Here is a 19,335-nt window from a genome sequence, read left to right as displayed (position 1 = left end):
CCTTCCCTTCCCTTCCCTTCCCTTCCCTTCCCTTCCCTTCCTTTCTTTCTGCTTATATTTAGTACTAGGTCTACCGAGTCTCACTACACAGATTGGACTCCTAGTCAACCTCCTGTTTTTCAGTCACCCAAGTGCTGGGATTACAGGGATGCACCACCATGCCCAGTCTCATTCCCCTCTCAGCAAGCCCTGGGGCAGGGCCAGCATGGCAGCCTGGGGATTGGATGCCATTCCCTGTATCTACCTAAGTAGGTGCTTTAATCCACTGAGCTAACTGCTAAGAAATTAAAATTATTTCTTCATGCTTTTCCCATGATTGACATAAAAATTTAGATTTATATTTCTTCATAGCATGGTGTTTTATCTGTGAATACTTGAGTCAGTCTTTTCTGAAGCCATGATTGCCAGGGTAGGTCTGTTTTGCACTTAGATTTTAATTAGTACTTCAGCTGACTGCTATACTTGAAGTATGATACTAATTCCTTTTGACTTTTTGAAAATATTACTCTATTATACACTACCAGCACTTGTTGATATTGAAAGTCTCATGTCAATTGGATTTCAGTTTCACTAGACGTGATATGATTTTTCTGCCTGCAAACTTAAACTATTTCTTTTTATCTAGGTCTTTTTCCCTCCTTTCTCTCTCTCTCTCTCTCTCCTCCTTTCTCTCTCTCTCTCTCTCTCTCTCTCTCTCTCTCTCTCTCTCTCTCTCTTTCTTCTTTTAGACAGGGCTTCATTATGCAGTTCAGGCTGGGCTTGAACTCACTTTGTAGTGCTCAGGCTGAACTTAAACTTGGAGCAGTCTTCCTGCCTCACCTTCCCAAATGCTGGGATTAAAGAAGCACACTATCATGCCCAAACTAACTAGGTGATTTTTTAAGATTCGCTAAAATTATGCCACAATGAAGGCTCTACCTCTATCTGTTTGGCAATCTATAAGCATGGAAACTTCTTTTGCCAATTTTGGAAAAGTTTTTTTTTTTTTCTTTAAAGTATTTTCCCTCCTATATCTTTTTTTTTTCTTTCAGGTACTCTTGATTGAAATACTATCATGTTAATTCTAATTCTATCCACTGAATTCCTTAGCTGTTCTGAAATGTTTCCTTTCTTCTTGTAGGATAGTTTTTCCCTGATATTTTCTGTGAATTTTATATTAAATACTTTGGATAGTTTCTTGATATTTTCTGTGAGATTTTATACTAAACAGTTTAGACTTTTGAAAAGTTGTTCTGCTGTGTTTTCTTGTTGCTCAGCTCACCAGCTGCATTTTTTACTTGAACAATTATCTTCTTTAGGCGGAATCCTAGCAACTGCCTCTTCTACACATCTGCTTTTCTGCTTTTTTCATATCTAATATCGTATAAATGTCCTCCATAACCATTTTTATGATATTTATTGATCTTACTTTAGATGCTTGCTATTTCAGATCTGCTCATGTATTTTATTTTATTTGTTATGGATCATGCAGTATATTGTCCTTTTATTGATATTTTGGTTCTCAAATGTCTTAATATTTTTATAGATAACTACTGCTGCTCTAGGGGTATGAAAATCTCCCAGAACACACGCACTGGGAGGAAGCTGAAAGCCCAGAGCCTAGCTGGTGCCCCTGCTGCTGAGGACAGAATGGTGGAGACAGGGTATTCCGCAGGCCAGTAAGCCTGTGTGCTTGCTGTCTTGACTAGCTACTGGATATTTATCTCTTTTATTTGCTCACAGGGTGACCCTGAATTTTCATGGACTCTTTCTAGGTTCTAGTCATTCTCAATGAAAAGCTTTACTGTAAACATGTAGGAAAGGAATGCACAGACTATACCTGAACAAGGAATGGCCAATTTCCTTACCTAGCTGGGCTCATCTTGCAAATAGTCCCATATTGGGTGCTGGTAGCTTTTAGGCTTTCAGTAGTTTTGGATTGGAGCACTGGACACCCAGGGCCACTGGCAGAACAATAATGTGCAGGGTGGTTTTCTTTAGCCAATTCCTTAACATGAAATGCTCACTGAATGCAATACCCATCTCTCCCAACAAACACAAGCATGAAATGATCTTGTTTTTCTCCAAATCTCTTCCTGTTGTGACTTTGATATCTCAGATCTAGACACATATTCACTTCTGGGCTATCTCTGATGTTAAATTTGGGGATCAGCAAAGGCACAGGCATTGCCAAAGGGTCACAGGGATTTGTGGGGAAGAGTAAAGGCAGCAAGCAAAGACTGGTGAGCCCAGCCTATACTAGCTGATAAACCCATCGCACTAAGTCATGCTCTGGAGTCGCATAAGCTACACTGCTGGATTTAGCTTTTCTCTCACTATTGATGGTAATTCACAATTTTGTCAGAAGCCAGAAACTCTTTCATTTAAGCCTCAGAGATGTTTTCTGCCTTCCATTAACTGATACAGTGAAGTGAAATGTTCAGTGCTATACATAACATTCAGACTCTTGGGGGAAAAGAATGAAGAATAACATTTTACTAAAGGTTAATTTATCCCCCAAAGTAATTACTTGTGACAAAGAACATAGCAACAGTTAAATTCACATGTGTGGGATAACATTATGTGGGATATTATTGGTCCTGTAGTAAAATAGGTATCATATTATTTCTATTTCTCAGCTATGTTATAGAACGGATAAATAACTTTGTAAGACTTTTAGGTAGTTGTTGGACATGCTGACAATATCCTTGAATTCCTGCTGCATCTAGATCAAACCCTACAGAGAAGCTAAATTCTATTCACAGATTCAGAATATTTTATAGGACACACAATGGTTAGTGACTTTCGCTAGAGCATGTTAGCCTGCACTAGAAAACTCTTGGTTATTTCTAACCCCTAAGCATGAGAAAGGGCAAGAGGAGCTTACTGCTCAGCAGTCTACCTGACCGCTTGCCATGTGGCCTGTCTCAATACATGCATCTTTATTAGCTCCCTGTCTGCTAAGATGCGTCCGAGGCACTGCACTATGCCTGCAGCCTTCAGGAAGCCGGAGAGAAAATACACATCAAAGAATCCCACGATGGAAAACAGAATTTACCACCTGCATAGCTGTAGGTCTGAGGGGAGATAAGGATTTGTAAGATTTGTACATAGTGCTAAAAAATGTAAATTGTTTTGCAGAAGGGAAGATGCTATTAACCTTTGCACAAAGTTTAATGTGAAGGAATGTGAGGGCATGAGGGTGTGCATGATTCCTCGTGCTACAGTATGTCCATTTGTGTCAGAACAGCTTCACTGGTAGGCCTCAGAAGGCTCTAGGGGAATCTAGAGATGCTTTAGACTTTCTTTTTCTCTCCCTCCCTTCCTCCCTTCCTTCCTTTCTTTCCTCCCCCTCTCTCTATTCTCTGTATACATTAAACACTGTACCTGTTAACTCTAAAAATCCTGGAAAGAAAGAAAGAAAAATGAAGAAGGAAACACTTTGGAAAGGAAATAAAATACTAAAAGAATTCTTGCAATGAGAATTATCTTTTTGCAAAAGAAGTTTAAGAAAATACTTTGGATAGAGTATGTCTGCTTATTGCCATTTTCTGGTTTTGCTTTTGTGGCTTATCGTTGGCACAAAACACACTTGGGGCAAACATTTGGTATAACTCCTATCACTGGACCACACGAATGACAAAACATTAAGGGGTCCCCCTCAGAAAGAAGGACATTTATTTGGCTTCTCCTCATATTTGAATTCGCAGCTGCAGTTCTCTGCTTCTTCCTGCTGCTTCGGGCGCTGCAGCCGGTGCACCTACCTTTCCTTGCAAGGTGCACAGCTTCGGCGTGCTCCACACTGGTGACCTCGGTGCCGTTGACCGACAGCACCACATCTCCAATCTGGAGCCCGGCTTCTTCAGCAGCGCTGTCTGTAAGGAGGCAGACAACCGTTTCATTGAGGGAGGGTCCCAAATTGAGCGTCCTGCTGTTTGTACTCTTTTAAAAGGGCTCTTTCTCTAAAGGGCCTTTCTTTCCAACTTTAGACAATTGCCTAAGTCATTAATAAGATGGAAAATGCTCTCCTTGCAACCTTCCTTTCATTCCCAGGCCTGACACATTCAGCCAGTCATCCGAATGGCGCTTTTGCAATATAATAGCAAAGCTGCTCGGAAACTCAATCTATTCATCCACCAGAAGGTTGAGCTGCTCGTTCTCATTCGCTCTTTGCGGCTATGTCTCTTTGTAACCCTGAGAAAATCACTTAACCTCAAGATCTTCATCTATAAAAAGAAGGGTGGGGGCAGAGTGTCTCCGCAGGATTGTTGCGGGAACAAGTAATTGAAATACTTATGAAGTTGTGACAAAAACAGATCTCGGAGTAGTCAGAGAAAAAGGAAATAAAGAGCCGTTTTACTCTCCTTGTACAGGCTGCTTTCTGAGCCGTTTTAGAAAGGAAATCAAAAGTAGCTCAAGCTTTAGAAGAGGGCTATGCAAGACGGAGAAGACCTTCCTAGAAGTTATTTATTGTAGCCTTTGAATTTCTAGCATCTGCACTACTGCAACTTATCTAATATTCTCCAGGGGTAAAAAAGAATGTAACGAGATGTTTCAAGGTTAATGCATTTTTAATAAAGTCTCTTATGTATTTGACCAAAATTCTTTTTGCAGAAGTTTAAATCTATTTTTGTTTGTTTATTTGTTTCAGTTTAAACTGGGTTCCTCTTTGTTAGATCTCAGGGTGGGATGTGTGTGTAACTGCTCCTGGATTTGTGGAGCATTGTGCAGCAAGACAGACTTTTATCACTCTGATGTCACAAAGTTCCTCAAAGAATTTTAGTCTTAAAGGTGTGACTCAGTTGGCAAAGTAACATGACATGGGACATTTTTAATCATTACTACAATTGCATAAGCCTGTTTGTCTTAGTAGGGAGGAACTTTTCTGATTGACATGCATTTGGCCCCCAGTATAAGAAGGTAAGTAAGGAGCAATATCTAGTATTTCCACATAGTTAGGTAACATCATGCTGGCAATGAATGAAATTTCAGGGCTGGCTAAATAGCTCAGCAGATTAGAGCACCTGCAAGCAGGCACAGGGGCTGGGGGTTTGATCCCCAGGCCTGCCATGCTGGCCCCGACCCTGGGGCAAGCTGAGATGGCAATTGAGACTGGGCGTGGTGGTGTGTGCCTGTAATCCCAGCTCTTGGGAGGTTGTAAACAGGCAGATCACAACAAGTCTGATCTAGTAATGAGACCCTGAACACCCTGTAGACCCTTCCCTAAAATACAAAAAGGTAAATAAATAAATAAAATAAAATTTAAAAAAATGAAATTTCATGGAGTGCTTGAGCATTGGAATGTATTCCTCCGTAGTCTTAAAGGAATAAAAACATTATTTATGGCCATGCCTCTGGATCAAACTCCAAAATGACAACTTGAATCCAGAGATACATTTTACATTAATTTCTGTATTCCCTACGCTACCAATAAGTATTATACATAAAGGTCTTCTAATAAGTTACGAACACCCCCCAAATTATGTGTCATAGTTCCTATCTTTAAGGATCTTCAAACTTCATTAGGAAATAAAAGACATGCCTAGCCTAAAAGAAAAATGTATTTGTAATACAGTGAATGAACTATAAGAGGAAAAAAGGTATTGTGAAAATTTGGAGAGGGAAATTCTCATTCCCATTTGAAGTGGTTAGAAAATATTTTTCAGTGATTGGTGATGTAGAGTGTGCCTAAGGAGAGTCACATGGAGAGAAAACATTCTCTCAGGCTTTCACAGAGAGCACATTGGCCAAGCAATGGCCGTGACTCATCCACATGGCTGATACTGACAAACAATCTGAGGTACAGGATCTCAGGATAAATCCTAAGGGGATTTCACTGACCTTCTCAGACCCAAAAGCTACAACTCTTGTTGCATAGGTCCTGCTTTACCTTGGTCTTAACCATCCAGCAGGAAAGTATAAAAACGAAATATAAGAAGTAAAGCCATGCTGTTATGTTGAGCTATAGAGAACTCAGGTAAACAATTTCTGACATTACCAGTCAAGGGGAAGACCCAATGCTATTATGGGCTACTGGACTCTTTTAGAATATTTTGCTGAGTTCACACACCTATAATATTCAGATAATGGAACTTAACAAAAAAAGGGTATACAGATGAATGTCCATTTTGTATCTGTGTATTCAAAGTGGTTAGGATAGACATATAGTTACTTCTCTTAATGAATAGAGGGATTTGTTCTAATGGTGTTTGTAAATAGGATATCATGTCTGCATCTTGTACAGCAATTAACCACTAGGAAGAATGTATGCAGTGTGTTAATTATTGAAACTGCCCTACCAATTTGATTTGAAACTGTCTCATTGCTATTTGTTTCTCAATAAAATTATGGAAAAAATTTTTCAGTGAAACAATCTGGTTGTACTCTGATTAATTCATAGATTCTCTGCACTGGGAAGTAACAGAGAGGGCAGTGGCAGAGACTGCAAGTGTTCACAGAACCACTTCTCTTCTCTCTACCTGAACTTCCCATTGGACAGCTTTCCCTGACTCTTACAGTTAGGCATGCAACAGCAATGAGCTTTAGCCTTTGAGATGGGAATGCAAGCTAAGTGTCACTTCAAGTCCTGATCCATCAAAGTATCTCCAGGGACACCCCTTCACGCTCTTTATCTATCTGCTTGCCAGATAGAGATGGTACAAGGCCCCAGGAAATACAGATTCATAAGAAAAGAGATACTTGAATCATAAACATGATGCTGAACAAAAATTATCTTCCAATCAAAAATATCCAGATGGGATTATTAATGTGACTAATGAGATTCATTGTTTGTTTGCTTGATCTTGAGTCACATCATCTTTTTGTTACTAAAGATAGTATGATCTCAAGTAATCAGCAAGGCAAGAAAAAATTTGGAGAAAAGATATAATAATAAAATGCTTTAAGCTATGCCAAAGAAAAGATTCAGATCAGCGGGAGTGCAGGCTGTTGCTGAACAGCATTGGCAGTGTAGGTCAGGTAGGAAAGAAAGCCAAAGTATGAAATAAGTCTTGAGAGTAAAGATGAAGAATTTACCCTTGATCCACCAACAATAAAGAAGCACTGAAGACTATGAGCAGAAAATAGATAAGAATTGTTTTGTATGATTAATGTAGAATGGAAAGAGAAAAAATAAAGTTGATAAGCAAGTTTTTCACCGGAATTAATGCAGAACTGAAATACAAAGTGAAATTGGGGGGAAGGTGTAACAGCCTGTGGTAGAACTTGAAACACTTCCTGGCATTCATGCGTGCACTTGTCCATCTCCTGTTGATGCACCCCACACACTTGGATTACACGTTCCAAGTTTATAATCTCTAACACTTGGCACAGGATCTTTAAAGATTCATTGCATATATATGTTTGTTTTGAGATACTGAGATAAACATGGAAGAGAAAAACTTTCAGCTTATATTGGAATGATAAAAAATGTTTCTGAAACTTAGAACATGACATGGGCCTGAGCAATAGATTTAGAATTCATAACAAAAAGACAGATGTAAGGAGGAAAATGCAGACTAATGAAAAACCATCTGGATGAATAATTATCTTTAGGAAGAGACTACTGGACTATATTGGAATTTTTTGCTGAATTCATGCACCTACAATATTTAAATGACAATGGAATGCCCTTCTCAGACAAAACTAAACAAAAAAGGGGGATACAAATGATCAACCATTTTGTATTTGTATATTCAAAATAGTTAGGGTAGATATACTGCTGAATTTTTTTAACTCAATGAATAGAGAGATTTGTTCTAATAGTGTTTGTGGACAGGACATCATGTCTGCATCTTGTACAATGAATAACCACTAAGACAACAATATGCAATGTATTAATTATTGAAACTGTGCTAGTAATTGGTTTTGAAACTGTCTCATTGCTATTTGTTTCTCAATAAAATTATTTTAAGAAACAGAAGAGAGAAAAACAAAGGACAATGAGGAGCATAAAGAGTGGATAGATCCTAGACCACATGGATTGCAGAGGACAAAACCAGTGGAGCCAGAGAAGAATTTGAAGATGAAGAGAATAATAATCATTCTAGAACAAGGCCAAAAAAGAAACTAAAAATGGCATTTCTAATTCTAGTGTGTTCAATAAGTCAAGGAAAATGATGACTGACTGACTATATCTGCAGATGGGAAAGTAAGTAATAGATAACTTAGTGATTATGGACATAGAAGGAAATATTTCAGCAGTTGTGCTGATCAATACATTAAATGATTGGCCAGAATTAGAAACTACTAGAATCAAACTTATGTTTCTAGCAATGAGTTGTCTCTCTTATGTAACAGTTTGATTTTAAACAATCATTTGTCTACCGAAAGGATTGAGCAATATGGAAATAATTCTTCACAAACATGTAAAAGTCAAGAGCTAAGCTGATCTCCCTCAGGTTTTTTTTTTTTTTTTTTTTTTTTTTTTTTTTTTTGTTACCTCCAAGGTATGGTTGCATTTTGGGAATGGACTTGTTAAAGTTAGCATTTTGGAGAGCAGGCTGGCCACCTGTGGGTTTGGAGCACACAGAGAAGAAGTGTTCTTCACCCATTGAGTTCACATTGTAGTCATTGCTTTATATGTATATTTTAGTCAGTATTTCTGGGTATTAAAGGACAAGTTCTAATGTTGAACTTATGTTAAAATTAAGAAGGTGGTTCCTATATAAATATTATTTTGATAGACATTAGGAAGAAATGCCTTCTGGAAGTGGCTTTTGTTAAAGTCACCTCATGGAGCTGGACGTGGTCCTGAATTTAATCACTGAAAAAGGGAAGAGGAAAAGGGGAAGGTGCACTTTGCTATTATCTCCATATTTGGAAGATAGTTTTACATTGTAACCATAGGGTGTTTTATTTTATTTTATTTTATTTTTTTTTATTTAGTACAGGGTCTACAGGGTCTTGCTACATAGATCAGACTCATAGTGATTCTCCTGTGTTCAGCCTCCCAAGAGCTGGGATTACAGGCACATGCCATCTCACCCAGTCTGGTCACCATCTCAGCGCACCCCGGGGGTGGGGTTGGCTCCGCATGCCAGGGATCAAACCCCACCCGCTGTGTCCACCTAAGCAGGAGCTTTAATCCTCTGAGCTATCTGGCTGGCTCAAGCATAGGTTCTTGATGAATATTTTTGGGTGCACTTGGGTTGCTGTGCACAAACTTCTTGCTGTGTTGCACAACATCCAAGCTTGATAGATGTCCCCAGCTGGCAACACAGGATAAGAAGTAGACCTAGGGAGCTAGGCAACCTGGAAAATCTATTTGTTAAGATTTATTTAAAAAAAAATAAAACTCATTTTAGACTTAAAATTGTAACACCACTTCTGGGCAGTGTGTGCCAGGACTTCTCCTTAGCCGGCAGAAGAAGGGAAGAAAGAAAGCATGTAAGGAGAGATGGTTCAGCTTTACATTCTAGTGGGAGCCACTGGAGAGTGTGTGTATGTGTGTGTGTTCTGGTTGAACTATAGAAAGGTGATAGTAATTTAGTCAGAGCGTACCTTCTTGCTAATATTTTAATTATAGAGATCTGATAACTTCGAAGCATGCTGGGTGTAGTCTGTTGCTTTATGCCTCATTTTAAATTGAGCATTAAGAGAATACAGTATTTTATAATTGCAACATAGCCAACACTTCTATATAGATGTCTGTCAGCATTTTCATCATCAAGGAAATTCTTGTCTCCAAAATGGCAAAATTACAATTTTGTTACAACAGACTGAATTGGTATAATATATTCCTGGTTGTCAAAAAATACTTTTGCAGCTTTGGGATTTTGAATTGGTGAATATTCATGTTGTGTAGAAAGAAGCATGCCACATATGTGTGATCTCAAACACACAAAATAGCAAGTTGTGTGCATACCCATAGGACCTGGAAGGACACATCTAATTGGGCCCCTTGTGATGATGACTTTGTTCTTTCCTTGAGTTTTTGTTTCACATAATGTACCAAAAAATTTTTGATTGAGATGTAATTCACAAACTATAATCTTCACACACTAACTTGTACAAGTCACTTATTTTTCACATAGTCATGGAGCTGCACAACCTTCAGCACAATCTAATTTGTATTAGAACATTGCTGTCACTTTGGCACTTCCATAGTCAGTAACAGGCACTTTCCGGTCCCCCATCTCCTCAAACTGCTCAATCCAAAGGCATCATTAATTCTCTGTCACTTGCCTACTGTAGACATTTCATATAAGTGGAGCCCTAAAAATGTGGCTTTTATGTTTGGCTTTATTCACATAGTGCAATGTTTGCAAGATTCATCTGTGTTTTAACCTGTACTATATTCCCTTTAATTGAGAAAGAATATTCTGTTGTAAGGCTAAAGAGTGCATTTCCTATCAGCTAATCAGTCAATGGGCATTTGGGTTATTTCCACTTTCTGATTTTTAACAAATAACACTACTAAAATTTTAGAGAAAAGTTGAAATTGTAGACATATGCTTTCATTTCTTGGGAGTATATATCTAGGTATGGAATTTCTAGGCCAAATGGTAACTTCACATTATATAAGTTTGTGAGGAACAGCCAGGCTGTTTCCCAAAGCAGCTGTACTATTTTATATTTCCACCAGCACTGCATGAATGTCCTGGATTTCTCTACATTCTTGCCAATATTTATTATTATCTGACTTCTAAAAAGAAATCACAGCCATCCTAGTGACTATGAAGTGGGAACTCTGATTTTAATTTGCATTTCCCCGATGGTTACTGATGTTGAGCATTGTTCATTTGCTTCTTGGTTATTTGTATATCTTCTTCAAAGAAATGTCTCTTCAAATCCTCTGCTCATTTTTCAATTGTTATTTATCTTTGTGTTATTGAGTTATGAAAGTGAAAATGATTCATGTTTATAGAGGAATTATTTCTGGAGTGGAACTCTTCTGGGTAGTTCTTATAATTGCTTTTAACTTTAATTACAGAGGGGCTATGCTCCTCTATCTTGGAATGCAACTTACAAAGATTTCCTTTATCTAATAATTATGGTGGGAGTTTGAGGCATTAGAACTTCTTTGCGGAAGAAGACAGTTCAAGGTGACCCAATAATATATAACACAAGATGTTTGCCCTATTTGGCATTAGTCTTGGGAATGGATAGAAGCATTCAGCCTACATTTGTCAGGAAGTTATGAGGAAAAAAAAAACAAGATCATGATTTTTCTGAATTTACATTTTTCTCTAAAGGGATACTTCACAGCACGGTTCTGTTTATTACAAAGAGCTAAACACTGAGTTACACCATTATATTATGTGTATTTACATATAATGCAGAACCTGAAATAAATTTAAGGGGGCTGGTATATATTATTTTAAAAACTGTGCCATAGCAGTAGCATTTAAAATTCTAAACTTTCCAGAAAGATAAGCCTAGTTTATAATTTTCTCTATGCTTTGCCCTTTCTTAAATGTATAGTTTCAAGTTTGCTTGGTATCAAAGTTGAAACATCTGTTTCTTTTGTTTATGCCAACAGTTCTCACAAGCATTTAGGCTTTCACAGGAAATGTTCATGCAGATGCCAACCAGTTGTGGGCAATTAGTTATGTAAGCTCCAAGCAAGCTGAGCCTGTGTGTACTTACAGACAAACATTTCCATCCCACCTACAGGTCTCCTTCCTTTATCTTTTTATCACCAATTTGTAATTAAGTCTCTCTACTGCATCTTGAGCAGTGTTTTGTGGTATGAATAAGATTCTCAGAAGGGCTGAAAATATGTGTAATTTTGAAGTCCCTCAACCACTCATTTGGTAGATTTGACTAGACAATGGATTTCTGTGGGTGTTCTCCAGCATTGACGAATACATTAAAACACACACACACACACACACACACACACACACACACACACAACCAAACCCTGGACTCAGCAGCTACACAAATCCCTGCCAGGGTAGCATTTTCTTATGTGGAATCAGATCCTAGGTTAACTACGCATTGCACCATTTTTACTACAATGAGGAGACCTCAGCTTCTCCTATTGCAAAAACCTCAGGGTATCTTAAATAAAAATACATTTGCAATGCAAACAGTTTATTTGCCTCACATTTGAATGGATGAAATACAGTTAATGATTTCAGTTGAATGGAGGTAGAAATTAAGTAAGTCATAAGATTTTATGCCGCTACATTTTCTTATCTAGACAGGCCAATTGTTAGGTATTTTATAAAAATTTAAACTTATGAAGCCAGGCCTGTTTGATTTTTAAAGGGTAATCATTTTTATGCTCTTTATAAATTTCTTTGTTTCTCTCATTAAGTCAGAAAAAGAGAAAACAAAGGAGAGGCAGAATAAATGTAGGGGACTCAGTAAAATGAGAAAAGAGAAAAAAGATGAACAGGAGGAGGAGGGGGACAATGTGGATGGGAAGGCGTGAAACATACATTATTATATCCCGCAGGAAGAAACCTAGTATGGGTAAAGTTGGAACACTTTTAAAACTATAGTAAAAAATATCTGAAGCCAATTTATACTGAAGAGTTGTGTGTCTTTGTATGTATAAACCAAAAAATGACACAACACACGACTGCTTTGCGTACTTACCAGTTTGTATGGTGCTAAGTAGCCAAGCAAAGTTGAGCCGAGATAAAATTTGCAGGTTTTATCTGTGATCATCTGAGTCCTACGGACAAGCTCTTCTTGGGCTTTCATTCCTCACTTGCTGTGGTTCAGCCTTCTACCCCTACACCCTCTAGGACTCTCTCCCTTCCTTTCTTACCAAAGAAATCACTTGCTAAACAGTTATATGTACACTTAATTAAGTGGTTAAACTATAATTGAAATCTATTACACTATAGCCATACATTTGCACTTTAATATCTAGTTACAATATAAAGGCTTTTTCCAAGGATAAAATAATTTTCAGTGTAGTAAATTGATACCTTGTTTTCCTGTAAATATTTTAGAACTTAATTCCTTTTTCTTTAAAAGTGAAAACAGAAATAATTATTAGAATTTTGATTTTGATTATATCTGTAGGTAAATTTAAGGAAGAATTAACATCTTGAAATAGTAAGATTTAAAAATGAACCTCATTTTTTTGCTGTTGATGTAAAAACTTCTACAATTATTTTCATGTTTCAAAGGGGTGATCTTTACAGCTCTATTACAATTATGCCTGTCAACCTCCTTCCTCCAGGGCTTTCCATCCCACGCATTTAGTGTCCGTCTCATCTGTATAGTCTCTGACCACACCTCCAGGGCCTGTGGCTGGCCTGGCAGGAAGCCTTCGGCTGCCACACTTCTGGACCATCCCTCTCACTCTGAGGTCCAGCTCGCGGTGGCTGCCCCAGTCGGTGACAGGACAGGCGCAGCTGTGGCCAGTGCAGGGCCTTTCTAACAGACACTCTGCTCCAGGGCTCCTCATTACTCTGCCTCAGAATTTCTCAGCAGCACAGTGAAGTCTGAGTCTTCCTACCCAATCTCACTTCCTTTCCTCTCATGGGTGCCAGACAGCCCTGTGGTATGTCTGAAGTCTTTTCTACCTACTCACCCTCTCTTCTCTTTGTCAGGCACAAAGGCTTCCTCCAACCCCTTGTGCTTTTATTTTTGGTTTATTCTCAAGTGATACGAACTGAGAAAAAGGAGCTACCTTTATTACTTTAAAGAAGTTCCTATCTGTTACCAATTTATTAATATTCTGTAAGTCATGAGAAGGTGAGAGAGAAAGGGATCAAACCACATAAGAGGAAGGATTAGCTTTCAGTAGGAGAAAGAGAAAAGGCAAAGGGTATGCATTCAAGTACATTTGAAGGTGTAGAGGTGGGATTTCTGATAAATTTAGAATAGAGGTAGGAAATAGTCACAAAGGTAATCCATACTTGCAAGTCTGCTGCTGGCTTAAGCTGAGGGGGGGAGAGAGAATTTGAGATGGATAACATTTCTGTGATTCTGGTGATTACAGCAGACTGACTTATGGCTCTATGATTATTAGGCTGAACTGAACGTTAGTAACAAAAAGGCAAAGTCTTCACTGTCTAAGAAAGAAGATAAAACTTAAGACTCATCTCAGGACTTACCCAGAGGGAAAAGAATGAATCTAAGGTAAGTTCGATAAAGACCTCTGAGAAAAGTTATTTTATATAATATTTGACTGAACTTTGCTCCTCCCATGAAGAGTTAAATATCAGAGACAGTGTTAGTTCAATTTTACAGAGTTGCTGTGATATTTAATGCATTTACTAAACAGCCAAGTATTAAATCATGAAAGAACAGAAGCAATTCTTTGGTTAGTATGGTAGAAATTTTAGAGAGTGAGTAGATGCCAAGTAGGACTATACCGAAAGAGGCCAAGCCCACGCTTTGTGTATACCAGGTGTGTTCTGTTGGTGTGTGCTGTGCTTGTCTCTGACTCACTGGGTGCACAGTGCCTCTGTGTCTGGGTAGCCTGAGGTGGGTCCTAGAGGTCCTCAAGGTCTTAAAACATCACCTCCCAGTGCCCACAGTGGAAGCTTATGGAAGGTAAAGGAGTAATTCCCAACCTCCAACTCAGAGTGGGCCTTGGTTTTCTAGTAATGAAGTCAAAACAATCTCATTCTCCTTGCTTTTGCCCTGAGAGAATCGGTTCACAGTGCTCCACAGGGGTCAAAACAACTTGAAGATGTTTAGGTTGGAAGCCTCCCATTTTGAGGTAGTGATTTATGACCAGAAATCCAAAACTGGTGAAACCACTTCCATTCCAAGAAGAAAGCTTGGAACCCATATGAACATTTGCTTCTCCCAGACTGAGCCCACTTCTACAGGTACAGGAAGGGCTCTCTGGTAAGAAGGGCCATCAATGCCCTATGCTGATGAGAAAAGTTCTTCCCTTCAGAAAAGCCACATCTTTCAAAACTATATGATTATGGTAGGAGCAATTCTCAGTCATGATTTTTTGATATACTGAGATTTATAAGTTGCTTCTATTCCATATATAAGTTTTGCATGACTATGATATAGAGGTTACTTTGCATACTTTAGAGTGGAAGTCAGTGTTCTTTTATGAATTAAAGCTTTTACGGTGAGACTACTTACTGGCATCCACTTCGGTTACCATGATGGGTTTGGAGAACTGAATTCGGAATCCCCAGGGACAGTCTCCAGTTCCTTTGAATAATCTCACAGTTCGTTCACGAACTACAATGAAGACAAAGAGGGCATTGCTTTCACTTAATTTCTAGATGCTTTAAAGTAAGTATATTTTAAGAGCTATTATTGATTGTTTCTTATATGCTAGATGTAATAAAAGCATAAGTAATACTAAATAAGTGGGAAATAATTTAATGTTTATGATAGCCCATTGTTTGAAGGAAGGGCAAACTGAGGCACAAAAGGCAAACAACTTGCTTGAGTCCCATGATGAGTGAGAGATATCACTTTTCACTATTAGAACACCTACGGCTTCACTCTTTTTTTTTTTTTTTTTGGAGGAACCGGGGATTGAACTCAGGCCCTTGAGCTTGCCAGGGAAGCACTTATTCCACTGAGCCATCTCCCCAGCCCACAGGGCTTCACTCTTCACCATGGCATCACAGCTCCACTGAGGCAGCACTGGACCTTACCAAACTGAGTCACTTAGTTCCACAGGTAAGTGACATTTAAGGTAAGATTCCACGTAGAAGTCAGAGAACTGAATCCTCACCCATACATTTAGATCTGATAAGAACCCCCCAAAAAGCTGAATCACTAAGCTTTTCAGAACACAGAAACAGTTAAGTCTTGGAGAAAACATGAACTCTTGGGTCAGTGATGGCAAATCTTTCAGAGATCAAGTGCCCAAACTGTAACTCAAAACCCACTTATTTATTGCAAAATGCCAACACTGTAGTGACCCTTCAATATTGAAGTTTTAGTCTAAAAACAACTCATACATTAACACTTTTTGTCTTAAAGACAAACATAACAGCATGCCTTTACTTCTTATATTTTGTTTTTATACTTTTCTGCTGGATGTTTAAGACCAAGGTAAAGCAGGACCTATACAACAAGAGTTGTAGCTTTTGGGTCTGATAAGGTCAGTGAAATGCCCTCAGGATTTATCCTGAGATCCTGTACCTCAGATTGTAGAACCTTTGTCAGTACAGCCATGTGGATGAGTCATGGCCATTGCTTGGCCAATGTGCTCTCTGTGAAAGCCTGAGAAAATGTTTTCTCTTCATGTGATTCTCCTTAGGCACACTCTACATCATCGATCACTTTCCTCTTTGGCCCCATAATCTCCTTGATCAGAAAAATTGGGACACTACTGCTATTTGTTTCTCAATAAATTTATGGAAAAAAAAGACAAACACAAAAACAAAGCTTTTAATGATAAAAGCAGCTTTTTACTGAAAGGTGAAGAAAGTTTGCATTTGCTGGGTTTTGCAGTTGTGTGCATGCTAATAGTTTGATATGCCTTGGTTAGGGTGACTTGACCAGAGTGCTGACAGAGAGGGCCCAGCATGGGGCTGCAGCATGTGGCCCACAGGCTCACCAATCTTAGTTCTGCAGGACCAAAGCTCTGGAGAGTTCCAAGGACTTCACCATAAGAATTCATAATTTTTAACTCTAGTCTAAGTATCCTTATTTAGTGTAGCTCAGTTTCCTCCTTTTTTTTCTTCTTCTTCTTGCCACTTTGCTATCTTCTTTTCTGGACAGACATGCATAGGTGTGTGTGTGTGTGTAGGTGTTTCTCCCTCACAACTTTTTCATTAATGTGTTTGGTTTGCTGATAACCTGAGCTCATTCATGAACCCTCTTGAGTTCATCTTTATGTTTAACTTCTGTTTCCAGTACCGAGTGCATTTTCTAATTTACATTCCGGAAGGAGGGAACCTCAAAGGCAAAAATCTCTATTAAGAGCTCTTTTATCCTGTTGCCTTTTAGGACTTGAAGGTAGAGGACTGAAAGACTGTTCCCCTGTCTTATGGAAGGGCATTTTCCATAGAGAGAGATGAAAACATGGTGAGTACATTTTTTATGACACGATGGAATTTAGTTTCTTGTTTAGAAAAATATATAACTTGAATCATGCCTGGGTACATAACTGAAATAAAACACTGTAAGAGGAAAACTGATCTCAGAAGGTTCATTTTTAAATGCTAATAAAGGTGTCCAGTGAAAAATTATAACACTGGGCTTTAAAATAATGTATCTTTTATTATATTTAGGGTCAAGTCCACCAGGAAGAAGTACTAACATGATATTGAGAGAATTACTCATCCCCAGTGATTAGATTGACATAATTTACTTGTTGAATTTTTCCTCTATATGTTAATGAATATCTAAAAATAAGAAAGAATAAATGATAATGAAGTGTAGTGGTAAGGTCTCTGAGCTCCAGAAGTGAATGGTTAATAGTAGCCTATTATTAGGTTCCTGGGAAAAAGCTAGGTAATTAATTATAAAATAAGAATGCTGATTTATTAATAAGGACAACTTAACACCTTAAAATTAAAATTTAATAGAGCTCCTTTCCTTTAAAAATAGAAATACATTAGAATTTATGGTTGATGTATTTTGATCATTTGTTCCAGTTATTCTTTTATATTTTTATATGTCACTTTTCATTTCTCAGAGAGATTTACATCTCCCTGCAGGTTGAAAAGCAAGAACATTTCTTACTTGTTAGGTTGTTTTCTTTGCTGTTGCAGAATGCCTAAGTGTAGGAAAAATGTGGACAGAACTAAAATCATACAAGAGGTTAGAGAAACTCTTGAGAATTTCAAGCAAGGGACAGCAATTTTATTTAGAGTGCAAAAAGACCTTATCTTAGTCATCCATTTCAGTCACCACTAATAAGTGGATTTTGGTGAGCATGTCCCTGATGTTTAGGGAATATTGCTATTGTAAATTTATATTACTTTGTAAGGATTGTAAGATGATTCACCATTTATTTTATTAAACATTCTCTCAGGTATTCTCCAGTAAACTAGTGTTTCAAAACTATGATTCCTATAAAAAATAACAATGGTGAAAAGCTTAGCAATTTCCCAAGCACATGCAGATGTGCCCATCTCCTTGGTCAAATGAGGAACGAAACCAAGGAAACACACATCTGTCCTTGACATGTTCATTGTGCTCTGACAGAGTCATTCACTCCCAAGTATTTATTGGGTAAACATTGTGTTTTCAAGGATTTTTATATATACCAGGAATGTAGTGGAAAAGACAGACCGCAGATGAGTTTTCTCCTGGAGACTATGTGCTGGATACTGTCTGCCAAAACTGACATACTATCAAAGAAAGGAGGGCTAAAGTCCTTCAGGTGGACTCTGGAAGAAAAGTTTGTCTTTACCAAATATCTGAAAAAATGCATTAGTTTTCTTTTGTCATCGAGTGAAGTTTACTTAAGCTGCTGAGAAGTGTTAGTGTATTACAACTACAGAATTCCATCCTTTGTGCTGTCCTATGCCTCGGGGGAAAATGCTGATATTTGTTAATAAAATTCTGTTCTGTGTTTGGCTGCCACTTCTTGGATCCTAGAAGAATTTAAGGAACTGAGAAATTCAAACACTTAGGAATTATTATTTCATCAGCATGCATAAGGTTCTTGTTGACTAATCAGGGCAAGAAGAAAATCAAGAATGCTATTTTTGACCCCTGTGAAAATCATTTCTAACAGCTGCACTTGTCAAGACTTCGCGCTCCTTCTAGGTCTGTCTCTTGATCGGAGCTCCTTCTTTTGACAGATCGATTACCCAGCAGAAATTTGTTTAATGGAGTATTTTTACTGTGCTGGTTCAGATCAAATTATGTTGGTAGCTTTGTTTCCATATTTCATGAGGCTTAAGGTGGGTACTGCCTTTAAGGCCGTGTTTCTTTGCTTTTGGTTTTGCAATCAGGCAAATTGATTGTCAACAATGTGTATGAAAGAATAAGCAATTCAATAAAGCCTTTAAATGGTGAGCTGAACTGCAGAGCCTTCCTGTGGGAGAAGAGACAATCAAAATGTTTTGTAACACATTCCCCTCCCACTCTGCAGACAATTTTCTTACACTTTAAGATTTATAGTGCTAGTTCCCTTGCCACTGTCTAGTGGATAATCCATACATGCCACACAGCCGTGGGGAAGTCACAACTGAATATCATTGTTGCATAGGTTATGTGGACACACCATCAAGTAATTTATCCCCTCAGATGACACTTCCTGAGAATCACGTTGTTGGATGTAAAAATTCAAACAAAGGGCATATATTTCTACAAATATAACACAACTCATACACTGAGCATAGCCTAACATTTCCATGCAGCTCCAGAATACAAGCGATACAAGGCTTTGTTTATTTCTCCAGCATTTAAGATAGTAAGATCCTTATTTGTTAGACCTTGAGATCCTGCCTTCCCTTTCCTTGTATTGTATCTTTCTATTTGTATTTCTTCTTTAGAGTTCTT

General features: G+C 38.1%; 1 protein-coding gene across 1 annotated transcript in view; it reads right to left on the bottom strand.

The window, feature by feature from the left end:
- The window catches only part of LOC101578038, a 116,491-nt gene that overhangs the window by 70,025 nt on the left and 27,131 nt on the right, over window positions 1–19,335 (bottom strand). Inside the window, exons 5-6 of the mRNA XM_004625467.2 lie at window positions 14,998–15,099; window positions 3,744–3,854 (exon numbers count right to left, since the gene is read on the bottom strand). Coding sequence (XP_004625524.1) covers window positions 3,744–3,854; window positions 14,998–15,099 — 213 coding nt within the window. The remainder of the gene's footprint in view (window positions 1–3,743; window positions 3,855–14,997; window positions 15,100–19,335) is intronic.

Source organism: Octodon degus, unplaced genomic scaffold (assembly GCF_000260255.1).
Source record: "Octodon degus isolate 3935 unplaced genomic scaffold, OctDeg1.0 scaffold00009, whole genome shotgun sequence".
NCBI classification, from domain to species: Eukaryota; Metazoa; Chordata; class Mammalia; order Rodentia; family Octodontidae; genus Octodon; species Octodon degus.
The sequence above is the reverse complement of the archived record's forward strand: the minus strand, read 5'-3'. Positions and strand labels throughout refer to the sequence as shown.